Below are 24294 nucleotides of genomic sequence, written 5' to 3' on the forward strand. Positions count from 1 at the left end.
GGATATCCATTGTTTTGAGTCACAAAAGCACCAGTTGCGTATACGGCAGTAGGAAGCACAGGGAATGCACGGTAGAACTTTAAGGCTCACCGCAGTCCAACCCATTATAAAACTCATAGGTACAAGTACTGCTTAAATATTTATTAAGGTTACACCAATCAGTTACAGGAAAGTAGCATTGCTGGTAGCATCTCTTGAATCCATAGAAAAATGAGACACAACTTGAAGATGCTGCCCTTCGGAGACTGCCCCTGCAGAAGGGACAGTTCCCTGCCTGCGTTATTTTCCCTTACTTGTTCTAGTGACAAGTGGAGGCGAGTTGTACCAGCTCCAGCTACTCCCTTGCCACCGCAAAGAAAAGTTGACTATAACGGTGTAGGGGTAATAAACAACAGATAATGGTTAGACACTTAAGTAGTTACTCCTGTTTCATGACTTAAAAATACTGTTACAAGTAGGAAACAATAGCATTGTGAACACAGTTAACTGCATACTTGAATCTTTCGTGCTTAGTGGCTTTCTATTCCCTCACCAATCATTTCCCAAGATGCGTTTGAAGCATTAACAAGCTGTGCTACCACTTTTAGGCACTTGTCTCAGTTTCTTTGCACTCTCTTGACAAGCTGTGCTGTCTTTCCATCAAGTGTAGTTAATTGTGACCAAGTGTGAAATTAAGCTGCTTTCAGAGTGTTTCGAAAGCATTTCCTCTCTCCTCCTGTAGTAACAAATATTTTTTACCTCCCCAGTCGCCCCCCTTCTTTCTAGTTAACAGCTGCATACGGTGTCTTGTGAAGTGTGTACTCTTTGGTACTAGCTTCCCTTGCACACACGCCTTGAGGAAGCACTTGTGTAACAGGGAGCCTATTGTTCTGAAATCAGGCATCAATATATAAAGCTTTTTAAAACAGGGACACAGCCCATGACTATACCAGCAGGGTCAGAGTGAGCAGTCTGCTCCTTACTGGAAGCACATGAACTTTCCAAAACCTCTGTGAGTGCAGGCAGCTCACTTCTTGGTGCAGGTGGGGCTGAAGATACACGTCAGTCTTGCCCCGTAAATCAGGTGGTACTTCATACCAGCTCCCTGAAAGGAAGTCTGTCAGGAGGATGCTAAGGTTTAAATGTGTTACTGAAAGTGGTATTACGCTCCGTGTTGATGTAAGAGTTCAAGTTACAGCTCAAGAAGTCTGCAGTATTTTAAGTGTGCGCATATGATTTATTGCAACTGTTGGCCTTGACTGGTACATTACACCTACAGTTCATTTTATTTAACAAAATCCACACCACTTAACTCATTAGCTTTAAATCAAACCACAAGCAGTGCAGAATGCGACCACCCAAAAAAAGAGGGGGCAGGGGTCCAGAAGAGGCATGTTTATAACCCGAGGTGCTTAGTGCAGATCAACTCACGTCCCAGAACCAAGCAGATACAGGCCCTTATCCCAGTGCAAAAAACCCATCTGTGTTCCTTGCTGGGGGATAAAATATCTGTGGACTCCAGCTATCAGTTGGTCTTCCAATTCAAGAGGAGCCACTGTCGTAACATTCATGTAGTTAGCTAGAGCCCTAGGGTGGAGTGTTTATTCTAGATGATCTGGTTACAAAGGATTTGTTGGCCATGGTTGGCAAAAAAGAAAAAAAATTAGCAGCCTCACTCACCCACATTAAAACAGAGTTGAACAGCTGCAATAAGCCAGGAGTTCCTTCTACCACTAGTGCCAGTATGCATTTTGAAATACACAATTTCAGCAAGAGTCACTTCAAAACCAACTAGCCAAGTTCTGCTTTACGCTCACCTCAGCTTTAAGTCTTTCAAAGCCAGGAGAACAGGAGGAATTCTTGCTCTTTAGAAACAGAACAGATAGCAGCTAACACTTTAAAGCCAGGAAGCTCTTTTGCCCATTCCCAGCTCAGAGGAAACCAGTTTCTGAAGAGAGCAGTTTAACAGCTTTACTGAAACAGTACTGCTGCCACAATCAGACAGACTTCTGTGCATGAATACTTCTGGGGAAGTAAAGGCTCTCTGCCCCCTCGCTTAGGCAATACTGCAACAGGCTGGCAGTGCCACGCAGATGTAAACACTTTCATACTGCTTATTAGGCCAAAAGAATTGACATGGCACAGACTAGAAGCCTTTGCTGAATGGTCTCTGGGTTGTTTCAAAACTTTGTTTCAGTATAAACCGATTCGGTAAGTTGGAATAAAAAGATCTTACTTCAACTTTCGCTGTCATGGTTTCCTCCTGAACCCTTAGAAACCCTGGAAACACAAGTTTAGTCTGTCCGAATTTAAATACTTAAACTATTAGCAGCAAAACAAAGCAAAAGGAAAAGAAAACCAGGAGAGGAAACTTCTCTTGAATAGCAGAATCACTTTGTGTGAACAACAGAGGTGCTGAACAGTAGCTTCTGCTTCTGTTTCTTTCTTTTCTTGCCTCCCTTTTCCTCTGTGAAGAATTAAAATGATATTGTCACTTTTCTCATGGAACAGGAATGTCACGCAGGAAAACAATAAGTGGTCTTCCCTTCCTAAATGACTTTATCAGTTTGTGACAACTTCCTGTCAACTCACTGACCACCAGGTAGCTTATAAAAAAAATTACTGCAGACAAACTAAGAGACTGCCACATCTACGTGCACCTAGAAACATGCCGAACTGATTCTAAAGTTGCTGTTGCAATGGCAGACTGTAGGACTGTAAGCGTGCAGCAGTTTGCCTTTCAGGCAGATACTGCTTTCATCCATGTCCAAAAACCATTACAACTGGAGCTTAATCGCACTGCAACTCCCTGCCTCTTGACTCCAGTTCTCTGTGACTCAATGCAGCCTCCGAACAGAACCAAGCATTATAAATGAGTTTTATCAGTTTATCTCAATTTGTTTCAGACTCCCTAGTCTGAAATTCCAGCTAGCGGTATCTTGACATTTTGGTCAAACTTCAGCGGCAGTTCAGCTGCTCAGCAGGCTAGGCATCTTTGAAGCGCATAACCTAAACGTCCTCAAGATAAAGCTTATATTAAGTTCCAACAGAGACGGTAAACATGATGACCAAAAGACATCTTTGCCCTAACAGGATTCTTTGCTAGTTGGAGATTTTCTCAGCTCCTCCCTCTAAGAGAGCTGCTTTGGGCTAACAGAAGCCCTAATCAAGATGCTCATAAAAGACAACCTGATACACTTCAGACCTGTTCTGCAGCCAATTTTTGGTCCCCCAAATTCCTTCTCTCACTTCTATCAGAAGGAGAAATAGTATTTTTTTTCCTACTTCAGAATTTCTTCACTCTCCTCCAACTCCCACCCTTACCTGACAAATGATCAGCTGCAGACGGTTTGTCCAGCTTCAGGAGGGCTGCCTCAATAGCTTGGCTGAAGGAATTCTGAAAGCTGGGCACAGGCATGCGGTCAGAGCTGTCACTTTCTCCATCACTATCCGCTGGCACAGGGAGCGCCAGAGTGTTCTCATCTGAAAGAAAGGAAAGGAGAGGGCTTTATAAAACCTCGGCAGTGCAGGTGCCTCTCCACACTCCAGATGTTTCTTGTGAAGCTGTAAGATTTCTTAAGATTTCGATGCACAGAAAGGAAGCCAACATAGCAATACCAAGTTTTCTTACCTCTAGCCTTTGGAGCAGGTTTGGGCCACGTTTCCGGTTTTGCCTTTCCAACCCTCAACATCTATCAAAAAAGTAATAAGATCTGATTAAACCCCATGCACCAGAACAATCCTGCATATCCCAAAGTGGCAAGGGTATCTAGGCACCCCTTCCAGCACTCAAAGCCTATGCTGTCTCTGTAAGTTTCATCCCACATTGTTTTTGTGAGGAAGCAATTGTACTCTGAGACCCAACCCTAACTAAGACACCAGTAATTCCGACAAGATTTACTCTGTCACGTGGCTTACCTGGGCAAAGGATGGGAACGGAGAGTCTTCTTCTAAGCTCCCACAGAGCAACGGGCTGGCCTGGCTCGCAGCAGGTGACAGTGGAGTTGCAATAGACTCTACAGAGAAAAGAAGCAGTTAATTAAAGCCAACAGCATTTGGCAAAGGCAGTTACAAAAATAAAAATTACAAAATTACAAAAATAAAAAGGTTTTCTTATTTTCTGTAATTAACCATATTTATCCTACCAATTCCATCCATTAATCACACAGTGGAAACTCCTGAATTTCCTCACTGTTTTTATTTAAGGAAGATTTGCAGGGTGATTTTGTTTTTGAATTAGTTTTTGGGTGCCTTTTGTTTGCTCGTTTTGAAAAAAGCATTTAAGAATAGCTTCTATTTAATTTTTTTTTTTTTTTTTACGAACTGCAAGGTAAAACATTTGGCAAGCATAACTGGACAACAACCTGAGTGCTTATCAGTTATGTTTTATTCTACTACAACGTGAGGGGAAGATGGAGAAGGTAGAAAGAAAAAATGCTAGTGGTGTTTTTCTGGCATATACACTCTTCTGCCTTCCCTCAATCCCATCCCCTTCTGCCTCGGCAAAGATTGAAAAGGTACGATAACTACAGTGTAGGTATCATTGCCACTAAAGTAGAAGCAGTAAAAAGCAGACAAACAACCAGAATCTCAGCAGTCTCAGTCTTCTGTGTATGATCTCGCAGGCAATCTAGGAGAGTCGTTTTTGGTCAGTATTAAGGAAGTTTAGTCTGATGACCTGAGCAGTAGATCCCCAGAGAACCACCAAGAACTAGATGTAATGTTTTTGCAGATGCTCACCTGTCTGAAACACAGGGCTTCTGCCAAGAGGAGAAGGACAGAAGCTCTGATGATCAATGCTGGTTTCTCCATGGCAAGATGTAAAAGCAGGAAACTGCTGCAGATTCTCTAAAGCAATATGGACCTCTGGATCTAGAAAGAGGCTTTGAATTAAAGCACTACACAAGGTGGAGGAAGACTGTCAATATGCAACTTGTTTCAGAATTCAAGGAGATGCCAGCTCAAATATTTTCTTCCCATCCGCTACTTTAGAGACCAGTACAAGCCCAGCTGCTGGATGGAAGCAGCTCCCAGGCAACTGTTTTGGCCTTCTTCACTTTCCACTCTATACAGCGATTACTATAAAAACAGAAATCAAGAATCCTGAGAGCTGTATATACCAAGGAAAAATAGTTGTGCCCTCAAATGCCGTCTCTCTCCCATAACATCTAACTATGCAGGAATAGCACAACATCATTTAATGCCCTAAAACTGCATTTTTTACTCTACAGAGATTGGTCCTAATACACTGTAATCTCACTCTAAGTACACCCTACAAACTAAAGGCCTTGGAGTTCATCCTATAGCTCAAGAAATCAGCTCAGCAACTAAAGATGAGTGGGAATCCACCAGCAAGACTTACATTTGCCCTGTTTCTTGTTTTCTTCTATCTCAATTCTGCGTTCACGTCGTCGTTCATCACGAGCTTTCTTCTGCCGTAGGCGTTTCCTCTTTTCAATGTCATCTAGGAGCAACACACAACATTGGATATAAAAACCACACCGATACTTTGGCAATGTTTTACTTTGTGAACATGTTCAGTTATAACACATTAGCAACAAGACATGCTTACAAAACAACATATGCTGTTCCAAGTAGTCAGGCCTTTTTATTCTTTGCATAATTGTTGTTGTTACGGCAGTGAATTGGGGTTATTCTGACTAAACAGTCAGCACACAGCTGACGAAAAAGGAGTAAAGCTGCTCTTTACATTCCTTTTTCTGCCATTAAGGGAGAACTACTCCCACTTCATCCCCACAGATCCACTGACAGAGACTAGTGGAAAGGTAGTACCAACCTGAGAACAGCTCTAAAGTCTCCTTAGAGATGATAGGTGGCTTCAGAGCCAGTTCACAAATGCTGAACTCACAGGTGAGGGGCAAGTGACAGAGGTAACGATGACGCTGTCTTATATCCTGATGTAAAAAAAAAAAGTGCAAATACATCATTGCAACAAGGTCTAGAGGCTGCCATACTGATGAATAGCTGTGGAGACAACACTTACCCTTCATCACACCAAATGGAAAAAAAAAACACAGCATAGTAACACAACAATCATTTTTATAAAATACTAAAGTGTGAACGATGCCTTGAGTCAGAAACAAATGCTCCAAAACCTCCACCAACTACATCATAATTATATTTGGATAAAGTTACTCCAGTTCAGTTATTGATCTTCTTGTTATTCCTCCCTTCTCACATCACTGGAATAAAATTCTACAACACCAGTCCTCTGCTGCACTTATGCTTGCACTAGACTGAATTTGCCTTTTGCACTTCAATTCTTTTGTCTGTCAAACTCCACTTTGCTTGATGGAAACAAGCTGAGTTTAGTATTTTTCCTTGCAGAGAAGAAAAACTTGAAGAGAATTCACTATCTCTGCATCCATTCTCACTCAAACATACACTTTATTAAAAATTAATTGGGAATTACATGTAACGGTTATTGCATATGCCAGTTCTTACAGTAATTTAACCAAGGCAAAGGAATTCAAGATCCATTCTCTTTTCTAGAACTTCAATGTCTTAAGCACCCTCACTGCCTCAGAGATGCCTCTATCTCAAACACTGAAGTTACTTTCCACCCTCTTATTTTACCTAACATCCCACCTCTACCCTTGATGCTCAGAAACAGCTGTTTGCTGAAGACAGATGCTGCAGAAAACTCCTTCAGGTTCAGAAAGATGTGCCTAGTTCAAGCTGCTCTTAAAAACAAACCAATGTTAAGCTTACAATTCCCTTACTCCTAAAACTTCCTACCTTCTAGTAGGAGAAAGCAAGTTAGACTGCAGTCTGCTTATCAAAATCAACTTAAAGTACTGCACCTTACACAGATGACCTTCACAGATAAGCATGCCTACCCATTCATAGTAATTATTTCTCATTATCGAAGAGAAACATCTCATCTGCCAGCTGCAAAGATCAAATTACTAAAACACGAAGATGAAATAATTACCTCTGTCATTGAGTAGCCAGCTATCTCCACTACAGCTGCAGTTATCTTCTCTGGACTCTTCTCCAAGCTGCCATATTCACGAACAAGACACCGAACATTCACAGGGTGCAGATACATACATTGCCCATCCTCCGCTGTAAGACAAGAAGTCATCAGTTGATCTTTGCCTGTTAATCTTTAATACTCTTCTCCCCACCTCAGTCCATTCACCAGTAATGAAACTAAAACTCCTTTCTAAAAGTCTAGAAGTTGTATTTCACAGAGTTTAGCTGAATCTATTGACCTGACAAGTGCCTTCCCCAAAAAGGATCCCAAAGGATGCACCTCTGCCCCCATGACTCCAGGATTTCATTGCACTTACCTTGATAGAAATAGTAAAAAGGAGAATTGTTATGATGTCCACTGCTAATTGTATCTTTACATTCTTGGTAGCTTGTTTCAGCCGGATTTAATTCTTCTGTAGTTTTCACATCAGGTTCCCCTACTGTATCCACCTCAGGTACCTCCTCTTCATCCAGCATTGCCTCTTCTGATTCCACAGGAGGCAAAAAGGAACTTGCCAGATCAGAGCAAGGCTCCACAAGCTTCTCATCGAATGCAGATAGATACTCCATGCCACACTACCATAGCGGAGAGCATACAGTTAGTACCACAATCACCCCTTTCAAAAGATGATCATTTCTGCAAAAATCTTTGGTACCAGTTCACCCTACACCACAGTGTAAAGTCGCAGGACTAGGAATCAACAAGATCCACCCAAACACCACTGTTACACACCTTTTTCTCATGGAGAACTGCAGGCTCCGTAGACTTGGAGCTGTCTAGGACCAATTCTTCCACAGCTGCACTAATTCCAGCAATGCCACTGCTTTTATCCTTGTCAGCTGAGAGTGCTGTTTCTCGCTCCTACAGGTCATTCAAAGAGAACAAGTTGCAGTTTCCTGTTTTAGCCAGGAGACTATCACCATAATTATCTTTAGCCTTGTTCTATACTTCAAGTTTTCACAGATCTACAACACATCTGTGACAAAGACAGACCATTGAAGAGTAGTCCTCTTCTACTGCAGGACACGTAAAGGCTTCTTTTAAAAGGAATATTCTATAGGCTTGCTTATGTTTGTTTGACAGGAGTTATCCTAGGAATTACTAGACCTGAAAGGGAAAACTATCATCCTTTTAAATGAGAACTCTTTCGCATTTCTGGGAGGAATACCATTTTTTGGAAGGAATACCATTTAATAAAATGCATTCTGTTCTGTTATCTTGAATGTCACATCAGATAGCAGGAGCCCAAAGGCTACAATCTCCTCCAAGGTTCATATTGCTATTCTAGCAGTAAACATCACCATCTTGCTAGTACGTACATCAATCACGGAGACCAGAATAATCACACACAACCACTTAAGCAGCGAAAGATAAATGCTCAACATACTGTTAAAAATAACGTTACTAAAAACATCCAAAGAGGTTCTCACCTTCAGTTCCTGGATAGCAGCCTCAATAAAGCATGCCTCCGGGGTATGTTTTTCCTCCTCATACTGTTTTAGCAATGCTGCTTTCTCCTCCAGAATCACCAACTGCAGGACCTGCTCCCTGGATGCCAGAAGCAGTTTGGAATACTGGCTGTGCTGGTCATCTGAACAGAAGGAGCACCAAACTAATTAATATCTTCGTGTAGAGGCACCCGTTTGAACTGGCATCAGGAACCGCCATTTCTTCTGCAGGTTCATTACTGCTCAACTTTGAGTTAATCCACTGCCAAGTGGACAATATTTAGAAAGAGTTTGATACAAACTCCGCATGTTACTTTATACCATTGATGACACAAGCTCCTGCCACACACCTTCTCTGCTACACAGATCTCCCTGACACAGCAGTTTATCTGCAACTTCACAACTCAGTTGCTAAGTATCAAAAAATCAAGTCCAAGCTGCTTTTTTGTGGAAGCATCTCCCCTGAGAAGCCCTGGATGGCCAAAGCTTCCGCAAAATCCACCCTGCAGCTTCTTCCTCTTCTCTATATACTCAAAAATACTGCAACTGGAAAGTTTTGCAGAAGTGACCTACCTCTTTTTAGTCTCAAACTAGTTCATAAACCTTACGTATTCAAAACCTGTACAAAACATTATTAGTCTTTTACAGGAAGCACAGCAGAAACCGATAAACTAAAGAATTCCAAGGTTCAGCAAAAATTAGTCATCTTGTTACGAGAGCACTTGTCTTAACGATAAGCTTTACAGCAAGTACAGAATCACATCACACACACATTCACCGGAACCAGGAGTCCAACCTCTTTTAAGGACTGTGTCTACAGAACATCCCATTAATGGTAAGATTTCTGGGTTTGGAATGATCTCAAATCCGGTACTGGATTGAAGGATAGAAGGGTTTGTTGTTTTATAATAGGATTTAGAGTCCTTTATTTTCAAAGGCTGAGGGACATGTAAGCACATGCTGGATACCCATCGTGAGTTAGCAGACTTGACTTTTTACAGTGAGCTTAAACACATACCAGCTTTTTGCAAATGCGGCTGCAAACTGAAGCGAGCCAAGACAGCCCACAAAACAGCAATGCTGAGTAAAATTATTTCTTTAGTCACCAAATTTTCATGATACCAACAGATAAGATGATGATGCATTAGTCACAGTACTTGACTGGAGAAAACTGTAGAAGTCAGGCAACAGATGTTTGGAATAGGTTTGCAATAATTTTGACTATTTCCCCAAATCGTTCACAGATCTTAGTCGATAAGTGAAGATGATGAAAACCTTGTTGAAGAATACATCCTTGAAATAGCTTAGACACTGTTATTTTTTCCTAAGCTGTAGAACGAGGAGCCAGAAGGCAAAAGTTAAGGACACTGAAGAGCCAACAAAAGCAGCAAGAATGACACCAATGACTGTACAAGAAAAAACACACATCAAGCTATAACAAAAATTGAGAAAGCAGGAGTGTGCAGTGCAATAAGTTGAAGGGAAACAGAACACAAGTTAAAGTCTTAGAAAACACAAAGTATGGGTAGATTGCTTATTATTAAGATGTGGTCATTAAGGTTTTCAGCTACCAAATCCCATGCTTTGTGGTGTGAACTATTTTAAGATGGCAGCATGGCATTGCCATGGGAAATCTTCTTTAGACAAGTCCAAGCCACAGCTAGGAGCAGGATGCCAACCACCAGTACTCAGATACACTCACCTCCAACATAAACAGGCTGCACCACATTCATCCACTGAGATTTGGGCAGTGCTATCAGAACACCTTTCTCTCTTCTCATAAGCTGCATCGTAATGACATCACCAATTGCATATTGGCGCGTTTCCATAGCAATAACACTGCAACATAAGGAGGAGGTTATTATTTTTACAGGGTAAAAATAATATTTCAGTGATATATATCATTTAATAGATATCAAGCCTCACCTCTTAAGATCCTTCTTGTGAACAGAGCCATAACAAATAGGGCACTTACTCCAGGTCTTCTCACTCAAGGAGAGATAGTGAAGGATACATGCCCAACAAAAGATATGCCCGCAGCGGGTGATCTTTGCTGCTGTAGGCGGGTACAGACAGATTGGGCAAGAGGGTACTTCATGGCTACAAATTCGCTGAAACAGCACACGAGAGGAATAGTACAAGTTATAGACTTGGAAATCATTCTGTAGCTCAGAAACTAAACCTGTAAGATCTACTCTAACATTAATCTTCCAGTTCTTCAGGTTCTGCTTATTTACCAGGAAATTATGTACACCATGAACTAAATAACCATTTTGGTCAACGTGGAATAGCCTTCAAAGCCAACCCATCTATTTTTACTCTAATGACATCAAAAGAGCAACTCTTCTCATGTTTTCCCCTTGTGTACATCATCTCTTAAGAGCTAGCAACATCATCGCCATCTGAATTCAGACACGAAGAAGTCAGCAAATGAACTGTCACCTCACACCAGCACAATTGTGCAGTGCTGTTTAACTGAGAGACTGAACTTAGCTATTTTCATGAACATTCTAGTTTAGTCAGATGTTCTGTTAGCATCTGTATGTTGCAGAGACAAAACAGCCAACCAAGCACCTGATTTTTCAGTTCTCTCGCAGGGCCAGGTAACGGTAAACGTACCTCCCCACAAGCTACACCATCCATGATGACTAGTCTTCACAGACTAAGTTTCTACTTGAGGTAACCCAAAGTTCTGGCCACAATTATCAAGAGATTTTCCACTTTGTTGCTAGGCAAGATGGGCCACCTATGCACAAGATAATTCTTCAAAATTCTACACTCTAGTCCTCTTTCATGGACTCACGCCCAAGTTTTCTGTTAATATCTCGATCACAAGGACTGAGTCTACAGAATGTCAGATACTATTTTTGATGAGCTCCCATCTGCGAAAGCAAGAAGAAGCTGCTAATTTTCCTAATAGATTTTAACACTTCTCTTTTCCTGTCATCAAAGTACTTCATAATATATTCCATGACAGATCATTCCCAGTATTGTGGGAGTGACAGAAAAGGCCTGAAGCTCAGAAACAGCTGAGTTTTACGTAACATCACAAAGAAGCAGTTAAAGACAGATAGAGTTTCTTAATAAGAAAAAAAAAAATCTAGCCCATCACAACTGACCACTTGCTCCACAAAGTCCCAGTTGACCAAGGTATCTGGATCAGCAAAGTGGACTGTGTAGTCCTGTTCTTCAGAGACAACAAACTGGCAGCTGGGGAAAGGCAAAGAGACAGATGATCCACTCAGTTGTTTCTAAAAATTCTTGGAGAACTATCCCATAGGATTCTCAGAGCTTCTTCTTTGTCCAGCATAAAACTACTGGACACAGTTCGGCAGAAGTTTGGTAACTTCTACCAACAAAACCCAACAGAGTTCAGTTCACGATCAGGTTCCCAGAATACAGACATGTCTAATTTCAGTTAGACATAGCATTGCATGCTACCTACAGAGTGAGCCAGGCAGAACGTTTGTTCAGAAAAATGGAAGAAACAGAGCCAGCTCCATCAAGGATCTCTTAAAAACAGGGAATCCACAAGTGGAAAGAGCATGCTTACAAGAGGTAGAACTACTAGAGATCCTGCAAGCAGACTTCACTACATTAAGTGAAAATCAAGTCACAAACCAATAGGGAAAAATTAGAAGCATTAACACTGAAAATAGTTTTTATTATATTTAACATGATCAGATATGGGAAGTGATATGGGAAGCACTTCAAATTTCAGTGAAAATGACCGTTACTACCAGTCAAAAGAAATTCTGCTGCTGGATTACCACACTGATCATTGTTTGGGTTACTATTACATACTTAGGGATCTGTGATGTGAAGCCAACCTGAAAAAGCAGTTTAAGAATTAAGAGACCCATATGAGTAACTGCTTCTGGGACTTAAATTCAGATTAGCTTTAATCCAGAAACTGCTACCCCTACCATCTCAACATGCTGGTTTTTTTGAAAGAAACGATAACCTTCCATAAGGGAACTACATAAGTCTTCCCAAATGGAGTGTCATATTCCACAGACGATGCTGGAAAATTAAGGCAGAAGACTAATTGGCTTGTGTCCAAAAGACTCGGGCAATCAGATACCTTGTTAATATATTTTTTTCCCTTCCAAGTATAGTCACAAGCACTAAAAACACTAGAGGTAACTTTACCCTGGAAAAGTATTCAAGATCAAACAATTCCCTGGCCGATTGTTCCTTACGGCTTACTGTCTCTGTAGAAGTCTGAGAACCCTGCTAGTCTTCCACTCACTTGGCCTGTAGGAAGAGTTCCTTGTTGAAAGGCTTATGTCCCCACTTGTTCCTTTTCCCCCAGTTGCCATGTCCATTCCCGTCAAAATGGCCTGCTTGGCCACGGGGTTCAAAAGTGAAGTTCAGTAAGTGGTTCAGATTAATCTTCTTGGGACCAGAGAACTGGGCAGGGCTGAACTCTGCCCGTTGAGCCTCTGCTACCTAAGAGACAACAGCATTTATTAGAACTTGCTAGAATTTACTGCGAAATCATCAGTACAAGTTGATACCCAGGCCCCAGCAGTGATTATGTACAGAATACGCAGCACCCACTGACTCACCTTCTCCTACTCCCATTCCGCAAATCAAGCACTGCAGCGAAAGTGCATGAGAACCTGAAAGTTAGAACTGAGTGGTCTTACCCCACACGGATGAAGTGGAGGAGAGCATAAAAACAACCCAAGTAACAACAAGTAAAAGCCAACAATACCTCGTAGTCGAGGTTAATAACAGGAGAGAGTTGTTGAGATCCTGGCAGTATTCTTTTATATGGCCAGTAACACACATTTGACTACTATTGCACAAATGATACTCGTTTGTAGTTAGTTTTCATATAACAAAGCAGAGAATGAGAAATGAACAGAGACAGCAAGTGAGTTTTGACAGAGTTAGCATTTTAGGTAGGCAGCTTTGCTCATCCGCTAAAACTGAAAAAAATCAGCATCTTCCGTATCAATGCAAACCCACCAGTGATCTACAGTATTCATACCCACAGCAGCATAAGAAGCCCCGGTGTGGTTTTACTCCATCTTGATGTCACCAAGGCTAATTTGATTACTTTCCCAATGCCACTACCACGTGCAAATTTGTACACTCAAGTGGTTAGACACAATCATCCCGGACTTTTAAAAGCTAGAAATTGTATCGCTACATATTGTCATGAAGGACCTTTGTTTCCTGAGATATGCACGTGGCCTGCCTAGGTACCCATTCCTCAGGTGGCATTTCCACTAGTTTTACTGTTCCTTTTTATTGCAAGTCTCTCAGAGCAGAGAGCACTCCTCTTCTGTTGTTGCAAAGTTGTTCTGCTCACACTCAATGTGGCATCTCAACGATGTTAGCACCTCTTATTGCTCCTTCCCTTCCCAGCCCAGGAGCTGAATACAGAAGACCTATCTAGGCAGGTCAGAGTGATCCTCTCGTCCCAAGAAAGAAGGCCTTGGAGACACGGCATTACAATTCTCACCTCATCTCGTCTTCCACCATTACAAGAGCTAAAAAGTTTGCCACTTCCGCCGCTACCTCCCCTCTGAGGGGGCATCTTGTTAAAAGCTTTGCTTTTCTGTGAATTGGAGCGACGGGACTGACTGGAAAAGTTCTCATTTTTGGAATATGCAGTTTCTCTTTTACGATTATAACGCTGTTTGGATCCATTCGCATTCTTTCCATCTGAAAGAGAAAACAAGGATCAGACGGGCAGCCCCCGAGCTCGCCGCACGCGCAGCGCCCCGGAGGCAGCGCGGCCTTTCGGCCCGGCACTCGGTGCCAGCACCGCTTAAAGGGCTTGTGTTTCTGCCAAGACCTCCTCCAGCCCACAAACCATTTCACTCCTATTACAGTCCAAAGAGCTGGTCAAAGAGTACGGAAGGATTTATTTGCTGCGCTTTGTATTTGCTTAGAGCAGCTCAGTTTTCTTCATCCAGATCTGGAATCATCATCGCCAGACATCAGCCTGAGGTGTCACCTGTGTGTTAAGTGGTAAACACCAACGCTACATCTTCATGCCCAGTTGTTGTCACGTTTTGTAACAGGGCCATTTTTCATTCCATTTCTGAATATCCTATATAAAAATTCTGAATATCCTTATATAAACGCTGCAGCCTGCATTTGTCTCGAAGTCTCCCGCTTTGCAGGACCCCGTTGCCTATTTGCACTCAGTTCCGCCCCTACGCGTAGAAGTCCCCAACAGATCCAATTCCGTTCTAAAAACACCCTTTAGCTTTCGTAAAACCAACAAATGCTGATCGATCCTGAGGGATGAGCCCAACGCTTTGGCCTTGCGGGGCACAAACCCAGCTCCCAAGTACCAAGTCCACCGACCCAGGCAGCGAGGAGTGTTTGTCTGAGCGCGCTGCGCACACCCCTGGCCGCGACACGGGGCACAGAGGGGAAAGCACAAAGCAAAACACCGTGGGATCGAGGCTCACGAGAGCAGGAAAGTCCATCAGGGTCTTGAGAGGTGTTTCCTGCATGTAAACAGCTGCCTCGTCAGGCTGCCAGAACAGAAGATGAATGCTGTGAAGACACTTCTCATAGCCCTAACCTAACGTCAGAGGTGTCTCAGCTACACAGCAGGCTGCTCGCCCACCCGTTAACCCTGCGCTCCCACCAGCTGCCATTACAGCTGTAACAGGAGTTAGGCCGAGAAACCGGGGAGGTGAACTCCCCAGGCCCAGCCGGAGGTCTGCGCACCCCAGCCATCCCCAGATACCCAGCGTTACGCACGCCAACGCCTCACACTGGTTACAACATCCTGATCCCTTCTCTAAAGGCCTGTTAGTTTCTCCTTTCCCGTTTCGCAGTCCTCCCCACCCCTGAAAATAAGCCCTGTGTGGCAGCAGACACGTCCCGTAACTCCTGGCCGCGTTACTCACAGGCAGTTTTCATCACCAGTGCCTCCAGCTCGGCCCTTCCCCTGCACCACCTCCTGGAGCAGTCACAGCAGCTGGAACAGGACCCCTCACAGCCTCACTTTTTTCGGTTAGTTTTAGTTTTCTCTCCCACCGACACCCCCAAATCGAGGGGGGCAACGGGGCGGAAGGCCCGTGCGTTACTGTACATCACCGAGGATCCAACCACGTAGTAAATCACTCCATCAGAGCACCGTGACGGGGCTTTGAGGGGGCCTGTTGCTTCCTGCTCATGGCAGACTCCAATCTTTGCCTGCAACTAGAGCTAGAGAAGTCAAAGGAGCCTCCTGCTGCTTTGGCATGATGTGACAGTCGTTTTGCAAGCAAGTTTTGTCACCAGAGCTGATCATTTACTCTGCTTTCAAATGGCCAACCCCTTAATTCAGAACTAAACCAACCCCCCGAGAACCACGGCCGTGCTCAGCCCCGCAGCAGGAGTCAGGCTGGAAGCACTTGGGCCCGGTGTTATCAGGAAAATACACACCAGAAGCTGCCAAGCACTCAGGGTGTAACCCGGTCTGGCTTGGTGATTATTTAGATAGACCTTTTTTTGAGTGTTTGTGGGAGAGAGGCTACAACACCACCCCTCAGGCTCTGGTCACAAATTCAGCCCTTTAGAAGGGGCTGGAGCACTGCTTCTGTTAACTACGAGCAGAGCCTGGCACCTTCGAGCTCAACCACCCTCTGAAATCTGCAGCCGCAGTGCACACCCTGGAGAGGCACAAGCCTGCTGTGCCTATAGCGGCTCGGCAGCTCCTTCCGCAACCACGAACTGGGGGAAGGAAACAACTCCAGAGGACACACTCGGCCTGAAGTGGGTTCTGATGATCCTTCACGAGGTCCAAGGGCAGCTTGTACCTGCAGCTAACAGGAGAATTTCCACCAAGTTAGTCACAATCAAAGGCACCGACTTGTCACCAGCTGGTTTACACACATTCCTGGCATGCTGCCCCGTTTCAGACAGGCTCCTAGAGCCTCTGCGAGCCCCTGTAAGGACTCTTAATTTCATAGGGAAATCCTCTCCACCTGTGCCTTCCTTAGGAAGGACCTCACAGGACAGTCTAAAAACACTTAAACCTGATTTCACTGATTGCAGTTTCCCCTCCCAGAGTAATTATTTAGGATTACTTTAGGGGATTCTGGGCCATCAGCGTAGCAATGAAGTAAGTCAACAGACAACCAGAAGTTTGAAATAGGCGTTTGTAAACTGGAACACCGCTTTTCTTCCCCCCCGGTTTGGATTTGGGGGGTTCTTTTCCCACTTCTTGGCAAGTTAGGAACGAGCAGCAGCAGTGCTGGTGAGGTACTTATTCTTGACTCGGGTCCTCAGTTAGCCCTTCTGCACCTCTCACCAGGCTGAACCTGTAATATATTTACCCGTTCACACTGCAAGAGAAAACTTACAAAGTAGCGTCCGTATAAGTTTATAACACCAGCAACTAAGCTGTCCTTGCCTGTCGGAGCGAGCCCTACAAACTGTGGGTTCTCCTGATGGACACCACCTTGTCAGAGGACCTCCTCCTCCAGGGGAGTTCAAGTTCCCAGGCCTAAAGGCAGCAGCCACAGACGCCCAGTTTGGTCCTGGAGCTGCAGCACTGGTTGCTGCTGGGACGAGGACTGCAGTTTCCTTCCATCTCTGCATCTTCAGCTGAGCAGCGTTCAGCAAATCGCACTGCACAAGGGGGAGCTGGGTGAGGGATCGTGCTAAGCCCCCAGGGCGCTGGCATGAAAGCAAATCGAAGAGATTTGTGCTGCTAAGGTAAATATCCCGGTGAGCAAGGGGTGAATAAGCAGCCACGCTCCCCAGCAAAGTATGTTTGCGCTGTAATAAGAAGGCCCAGGAATGTCTACAAGAATTCCTGCCGTCCGTCAGGTCCCAAGGACTGCCCAGACACCCAACAAGGCAATATTCCCTTCGCTATTTTATTCCATCCTCACGGGATGGGACTCCTGGTGGTCCAGCACTATAACCAAAAAATACTTTTTCTGTTGGAAAGTTCTGAGTTTAATTTCATTTCTAAGACTAAACTTGAAAGGCAGCTGGAACACAACTTCCCCAGGACAGAGAGCCTACACGGCTGCAGGAGAGGCCATTTCTGCAATTGCTCAGCTGGACTCGACCGCAGCAGGCAGCTCTAAAAAGCACATAAAGGACAAAAGCTTGACGGGATTTAACAGTGACCCCTGGTGCAAAAGTGAAACAAAGTCAGCCTTCTGGGGACGGGCTGCAGCCCATCACAAATACTTTCCACTTTAAAGGAGACCCAAAGTTTTCAGAGTACCTCCTGTACAGTTCCTGAAACAGGGGAGAAACCGGGCGGGCCACACCAGCTACAGGCAGCCACGCCATTTCCAGGTGAATACGGAACCAGAGAAAGAAATCCTGTGCGGTGACATGCCAGCGCCTTGCACTCAACAGCTACCAAAACACACCCACCCCTTAGCACGGCCGCAGCCTGCGTGCTCAGCCCATGGTTGTTGGCCCTCATCTGCCCAAGCGACCCTTCTCGTTTTAGTTTTCACTACGCTGCAGAGAAGAGATTCCCAAACATACATCTATGAGAACAGTTCCTGTTTTATACAGGCCTCTTCAAGGCACTGTAAGGGTAGCAACTCATCCCAGACTTCTCCCTCCACTTTAGTTAAGAAACAAACCTCTCAGAGGCGGAACTATGTCATGCCAAATAATTCTGTTGTATTAAAAAAATAGTCTTCAAAATAACTTTTTTTTTTTAATTAAAAGTTAGTCTATTGTATTGGAGTAGAACAGCAACACGCGTCAGGATTTATATCCTCACTGCTCCTCCTCAACTTATGACCTTGCTTCAAGCTTGTAAAATGTGGCAACCCACAGGAATCCTTTAATAACCCTTCCATTTGGGGCTGGAATGGCAGAGAGCCTGCACCTCCTTCCTCACTCCAGGTATCGTTTCTTCTACACGCAGGCACACCAGCGCAGAACAGGCCGACTTAACTCCCCTGCTGAAGAACGTTCATGTTCTGTGAACAACCCTCCCTCCGTACAACGTCGCACACCGCTAAAGCAGCGGCCGTCGTACAGAGGTGCCCCTTGGTAAGACGGGGACAGAAACCAGTCCTCTGCAACGGGAAAGCCTTGGGTCTGCCAGGCTTTCACACTACCCGTCACAATGTAAACAGAGGAGTTTATATGCTTTTTTGTTCCATCTGAAGCCAGAGATCTTGTTCTAAACACTCCCGCTGCATACCTAGCATCCGGCATCCCCTGCTTCCACTGGTCTGTCCATGGAAAATGGAAATAAGAGACTGAAAAACAACAGCAGTGGCTACCAGTAATAAAAGCCGTGCATGAAATCCTGCTACCGATGCCAAAAAATTGCAAATCCATTCCAGATTGCAACACCTCCCAGATACCAACTTTGTTAACCCTCTGCAAATACCGTGACTGTTACAGAAACAAAGCACTGCAGAAGGAAATCCGTACGGCGATGGTGCTGTAGCAACCTGTAGGCAGTCTCCTCATGCTTCTGGGACTAAACCCACTCCTTTCAAGCACTACCGCCCCGTCTTTAGGTTTTGGAAAAAATGCAGGGATACCAGGTACTTTCTGCTCCTGATCAGCTTCAGGGAACTGGAGGCGGTTTTGGTCTTACCTTGAAAAAATGCATGACAGGGACCATAGTGGCTCATCACGACCCGCGCTGTCAGCAAAACTGGCTGTTTGCACTGACAGCTGCAACACTTTGATTAAAGTACCAGATAAGCAAGTAACGTGCACTCTGAACTCTTCCAAAATAAGTTACCAAAATACAGCCTGTAACAGGAATGCTGGGTATGCTGCGAGACCTCCTTAAGCAAGACAGAGCACTGCACTCAACTAGAGTCCAGAATAAAGTTAAGGCACCTCTAACTGGCAGAGGCCAACACGTTCTTAGTACAAAATCAGAGCTTTGGCTCTCAAACCGATTACTCCAGCGCTAGTGGAAATCAAACATGCCCCTTCAGAAAGGAGAGGAACCGCAGCTCACCGAACAGGAAACGAGGCTGGAAGAGGAAGGAAAAAGAAAGCAAACCCCAGCGGTGACCCGGAGGGAAGCCTACCAAGGGCCAGCTGAGAAACAAACAACGCAACAGGGGGCAGGCAGCTCGGCTCCGCCACGCACCCAACCTCGGCAGCGGGGTGCCTGGAGCCCGCTGCTGCTCCCTTTCCGTGGCTGCCCCCGGACCCTTCCCTTCCCCTTTCTCCCCCCCCTCTCCCTTTACCCTCCCCTCCCCTCTCCCCCCCCCCGGCGCTCACCGCCTTTGGGCTTAGACTCCCCGGCGGCGGGCCCCGCCGACGCGGACCGCGGCTGCTGCCCTTTGCCGCCGGCCGAGGAGCCGGGCGCACCGGAGCCGCAGGGGCTGCTCTTGTCCATGGCGGGGGCGGAGGCGGGGGTGGCGCCGGGCGGGCTCTGCAGCATCAACGGGCGCCCCGGCGGGCGAGGGGCGGCCCTGGGCGGGGGGGCACGGCGGGCGCTGGCGAAGCCGGCGGGGGCCCAGGCTCATGGCCCGCGGCGGGGAGCGGCGGGGGCGGCGCAGCGCGGCCTCGGCCTCCTTCATGGCGACATCTTCTCGGCGCTCCGCTCGAACCGGGGGAAGGCCGCGGGAGGCCGGGCCGAGCCTGCGGGGCTCCGGGCGAGCCGCGGGGGGAGCTGCGGAGGGAGGGAGGGAGCCCCGCGGGGCCCGGCGCCGCCTGCCCTGCCCTGCCCTGCCGCCCGGCGCTGCCTGCCGCCCGGCTGCTCCGCGCCGCCCCGGCCCCGGCCCCGGCTCGGCCGCCGCCGCTGCCCCGTAATGGCGACCAGGCGCCCGCAGCTCTGCCGGCACCCGGATGGAGCCGGGCGCCGCGGGGCACGCCGGGAGTTGTAGTGCCGGGCGGCCGCGCGGGGCCTGCTGGGAGGTGGAGGCGCGGGGCCGCCGCGCGGGGCACGCTGGGAGATGTAGGCGCCGGACGCCCTGCGCCCGGGAGCCCCGTAAGAAATGGGGAAAAAAAAGGAAATAAAAAAGAGCTGCCCATTCTTAAGTACTGGGAGTTATTGCATGAACATCAGCGTCCAGGAGGACGTGAAGGATCACATTCCTCCACTGAGCTGTAACACTTGTGAAAGTTCAGAAAGTCTACCGATGACACTTCCTAATTTCTCCTTCAAGGCAAAAAAAAGTTTAATACTTAAAAGGCAACAGAGATTCTAAACGCATTTGAATGAGCATCCAAGTACCATCCACACCCACTGAGTGTATCTGCTGATCCCTTTCCCATTATTATGGGGGCAAGAGCTCAAAGTTCACTGGGACAGCAGTTCGCAGGTTTCTTCCAAAAAAAAAAAAAAAAGTGGGACTCAGAATTAACACATAACCCTCTAGTAGAGGCCTCATAAGAGGGCTTTTAACTCCTGTTTGTCCCTAACTGAGATTTATTTTTCTTAGAAACACTGATGAAGTTATGAGTGTGGCTACCACAGTGCTTATGTGTTTTGGATTTGAAAAGATTTGTTAGCAAGTCAGACATTCACACTCACAGGGAAATAAGTGGCACAACCAACACTATAGAAAGAGAGGAAACAGCCATAAAACTTTCAAAGGCAGAACAACATTTTTTATTGAAAAAGAAGCTGGCTGTGGAAAGAAAGGTAATACAAGGAACGTTTATTTTTGCTATCCTCCCCTCAAGTACAATAAAAACACCAATCACCCCAGCAGAATCCCTGCCATCACCCTTGAAGCCCAAGATCTGTTTCCTCGGTACGGCTGCAGGCGCCAGGCTCTGAGTTAGCACGCAGCTGAGTCACAGGAGGACAGCGCGAGGAGCAGTCCGCGGCTCTAACCACACTTGAAGAGAAGCACAGCAAGGTGACCCAGGTAGACGAAGATGAAGTGATTGGTCTCGTGAGTGACACAGCTGGAAAAATCCCTGCCCACAACGCAGTGCCACGTGGGATTGTATTTCCTGTCAAACTCCTGCGGGAGAGACCGCTGGGCACTTAGTGTCACTGCTCGGGGCTGCCGCTGGGGAGCGGAGGGAAGGACTTAAAGGACTCGTGAAATAAAAGGGGGAGGGAGAACCCTGAAGAGTGCATACAAGGGGCACAGAAGGGACACGAGCCCACGCAGAACCTGACCTCGATTACCTCGCATCCCCGGGACTCGATGCCCTGGGCTACTTACCCACCGGCACTCCCCCTCGCTGGGTTACGGGTGCCCGCGGGGCGCTCAGCGGGACCCCGGGAGCGGACATTTACCCTCTTGATGCGCGCCGCCACGTCGAACTCCACGCCGCGCTCCTCCAGGGACCGCAGGGCGCACTGCACGGCCTGCTGCTGCATCTCCTCCGCCATGTCCGTGTCCTTGATCACCGCCTTCTGCTCGCCCATGGCCCCTGCGCCCGACACCAAGCCGAGTCCCACTCACGGGGGGGGCCCCCGCTGTCCCTCAGGGGCGCCTGCAGCCCCGCTCCGTCCCGCACTTCGCTCCCGCCGCCGCCCGTTTAACGGCCCCGCTCGCGCCGCTCCCGCCTCCTTATAGCCTTAGCCCCGCCCCCTCTCCTCACCGCCCGCCAGCTATTGGCCACCGCCACGGCCGCTCCGCGCGCTCATTGGCTACGACGGACACCCGGCAATGGGCGGGCTGCCCGTTCCGGCCCGGCATGCCCCGCGCGCGTTGCCATGGCGACGGCGACGAGGCCCGGGGCCGGGCCAGGCCGCAGCGCCCCCGGGCGGCCGCCGGCAGCAGGGGCTGGGTGCGGGGGCGGTCACTCGGGGCTGGGGGGCACAAACTTCGCTAGGAAAGAAGAGAAAATAGCCCTAAAGCTCTTAAGATAGCCCTAAAGCTCTTAAAACACGTAACGTCTTTATTAGCTAAGAAGCTTACTCCGGAAAAAAAATAAATACAAAGGACTTTTGGGGCTATTTCTCCCCTAAACGCAGCAAAACCAGCAGGGACGTCCCCGATGGTACCCGTGCCAAGGTCTCCCCCCAGAGCGAGGACACGTCCATCGATGTACGTGTCGCTGTCAGCATGCCGCCCCGCAGCACGCGCGGCTCTGCGAGCAACACACGGCTCAGCCAGCTTTGAACAGGAGCACGTTGAGGCCGCGCACGAGGAAGAAGATGAAGTGCTTGGTCTCGTGGGACACGTAGCTGCCGAACTTCCTTCCAACGACGCAGTGCCACGTGGGGCTGTATTTCTTCTCAAACTCCTGCAGGGAAGACCACTAGGAATTTAGTATTGGCGCAGGCCTCACCCAAATGCTGACTACATTTTCTGTCCCGATGTCTCCACCTCACAAATATCACTCTTTGAAAAGCAATTAAGAAGCAGCAGGAGCTGTTAAGTACAAGGGTTGTTACTGACCTCTCATAGCTCACTTGCTGCTTAGACAACAGAAAAAACAACAAAGCCTCAGCACTTCCTAGCTGAGCAGGAGTAACCTCAGGGATTTCCCCCTGAAAAGTCAAACCATGACCTCACACTATACCTGTTAAGCTTCAGGTCATGCAGTTATGTTCTCCCATCATCCCATCACACTGAGGAGCCTGCCACACTTAAAACATATACATATATATATATTTATACAGGTCTATTAAAGGCAGAACATTCCAGCTGGCAATCATATGTTGTCATATCCAACAGCTCTCAAATGAGGAAACTTTCTGTGGGAGCACACAAGTGTTTCTGATCAGGTATTGCAACCTTGGTTAAACGCTTTCCTCAGATTCCAACTAGGAGCCACACAGAAAATCTGATGAAATGTGAACCCTCTGACCTGCACTAACAAAGAGCGCGTTTCTTGCAAGTGGAAAAAATAAACCTGCTGGTAGCTCTGTTTGGGTGGCAGAAAGGAAGACGTCCCAAACAGACGTGTTTGTACTATTTAGTTGAAAGAGCTTTCCAACAGCTCTTCCACTCAGATCCAGGGTACCCTTAGATTTCTTCCTTCTCCATCCAGCAACGCCAAAACCGCATCAGAATTAGATCTTTTGCGCAGGCATCGTTCTTTTTCACACATACCTAACAGCACTCCAAGACTTGGGTTTCTAGTATGAGTCAGCATGTAGAAAGGGGGCACAAATACAAAAAGCTTTGCAGAGAAATACTTTTTTACTGCAGATTTTGAACCTGCTAGTCAATCCTGCGCAACTAGTACAGAAACATGAGCAGAACCTTAAGACCAATTTGAATAAAATGTAAGTCAGGTGCTAGGTGAAAAAGCTGAAGAAAGCCCCAGCAGATTTAAACGCGCAACCAACTGGTTTCTACCAACCAGCTGTGGGACAGGTCAGCAGGCTCTCTCCTGTCTCCCCTGGACAAGGAGCTGGTGAACCAGCAATTTAAAATGAAGGCATTGCAAAAGAAAACAGGTAGAACAAGGAAGGGGATGTGTAGGGGTGGGGGAACTGAGGGAAACGAGCCCACAGCCCCACGTATCTTGTGTCCACGGAACTCGCTTTTCCAGACAGCGTGACAACACCCACCCGCTGGGCTTCTGCTGCCCACACAGCATTCCACAGCAGGAGCAGACATTTACCCTCTTTATAAGGGCAGCAATTTCTCTTTCCAGACTGTACTTCTCTATGGCCAGAACGGCGCACTGCACGGCCTGCTGCTGCATCTCCTCCACCATGTCCGTGTCCTTGATCACCGCCTTCTGCTTCCCCATGGCCCCCACGCCTAACACCTCACGGCAGCGACTGGGTACCCAGCCGGGTGCCCCGAGCCGGGCCCCGAACCGCCCCGCTCCCTCACGGCCCCGCAGCAGACCGAGGCCCGCCCCCGCGGCCCAGCCCCGCCCGCTTCACGGCACCGCCCCCCGGTCACCGCCAACGGCAGCGCCCCGTAATGGCGCCGCAACAGCGGCCGGGACCCGGATGGAGCCGGGCGCGGGGCACGCTGGGAGTTGTAGTCCCCGTCCCCCCCCCCTCAGTCTCCCCCAGCC

The 24294-nt window shown here is 47.1% G+C and overlaps 3 protein-coding genes across 3 annotated transcripts; all 3 read right to left on the bottom strand.

Moving 5' to 3' along the window:
* Positions 1-126: 126 nt before the first annotated feature.
* RNF10 (ring finger protein 10) lies at positions 127-20180 on the bottom strand. Its single transcript, XM_083803380.1, has 17 exons — positions 19624-20180; positions 13904-14106; positions 12680-12879; positions 11547-11637; positions 10354-10538; positions 10130-10266; positions 8410-8570; positions 7712-7840; positions 7296-7554; positions 6935-7068; positions 5777-5894; positions 5342-5443; positions 4720-4851; positions 3898-3995; positions 3611-3671; positions 3304-3462; positions 127-2446 (listed from the first exon to the last, which is right to left on the bottom strand). Exons 1-17 carry the CDS (start codon positions 19784-19786, stop codon positions 2370-2372), a joined length of 2409 nt encoding a protein of 802 aa, XP_083659506.1. The 5' UTR covers positions 19787-20180; the 3' UTR covers positions 127-2369.
* Positions 20181-20996: 816 nt separating this feature from the next.
* LOC310883321 (dynein light chain 1, cytoplasmic-like) lies at positions 20997-21867 on the bottom strand. Its single transcript, XM_083803412.1, has 2 exons — positions 21602-21867; positions 20997-21320 (listed from the first exon to the last, which is right to left on the bottom strand). The coding sequence occupies exons 1-2, from the start codon at positions 21731-21733 to the stop codon at positions 21183-21185; spliced, it is 270 nt and encodes an 89-aa protein (XP_083659538.1). The 5' UTR covers positions 21734-21867; the 3' UTR covers positions 20997-21182.
* Positions 21868-22132: 265 nt separating this feature from the next.
* Positions 22133-24179, bottom strand: LOC310883322 (dynein light chain 2, cytoplasmic-like). The gene is made up of 2 exons (XM_083803413.1): positions 23887-24179; positions 22133-22557 (listed from the first exon to the last, which is right to left on the bottom strand). The coding sequence occupies exons 1-2, from the start codon at positions 24016-24018 to the stop codon at positions 22420-22422; spliced, it is 270 nt and encodes an 89-aa protein (XP_083659539.1). The 5' UTR covers positions 24019-24179; the 3' UTR covers positions 22133-22419.
* Positions 24180-24294: the final 115 nt, after the last annotated feature.

Source organism: Anser anser, assembly GCF_964211835.1.
Source record: "Anser anser genome assembly, chromosome: 18".
Classification (NCBI taxonomy): Eukaryota; Metazoa; Chordata; class Aves; order Anseriformes; family Anatidae; genus Anser; species Anser anser.

Coding starts and splice junctions, on each gene's coding strand:
- RNF10 (XM_083803380.1), bottom strand. CDS start 19,786: ATGCTGCAGAGCCCGCCCGGCGCCACCCCCGCCTCCGCCCCCGCCATG. Junction 5,444..5,776: donor GACTTTAGAGCTGTTCTCAG/GTTGGTACTACC, acceptor TGTTGCTCCTAG/ATGACATTGAAAAGAGGAAA. Junction 3,672..3,897: donor CGTTCCCATCCTTTGCCCAG/GTAAGCCACGTG, acceptor CTTTTTTGATAG/ATGTTGAGGGTTGGAAAGGC.
- LOC310883321 (XM_083803412.1), bottom strand. CDS start 21,733: ATGGGCGAGCAGAAGGCGGTGATCAAGGACACGGACATGGCGGAGGAG. Junction 21,321..21,601: donor TGGCGGCGCGCATCAAGAGG/GTAAATGTCCGC, acceptor TCTCTCCCGCAG/GAGTTTGACAGGAAATACAA.
- LOC310883322 (XM_083803413.1), bottom strand. CDS start 24,018: ATGGGGAAGCAGAAGGCGGTGATCAAGGACACGGACATGGTGGAGGAG. Junction 22,558..23,886: donor TTGCTGCCCTTATAAAGAGG/GTAAATGTCTGC, acceptor TCTTCCCTGCAG/GAGTTTGAGAAGAAATACAG.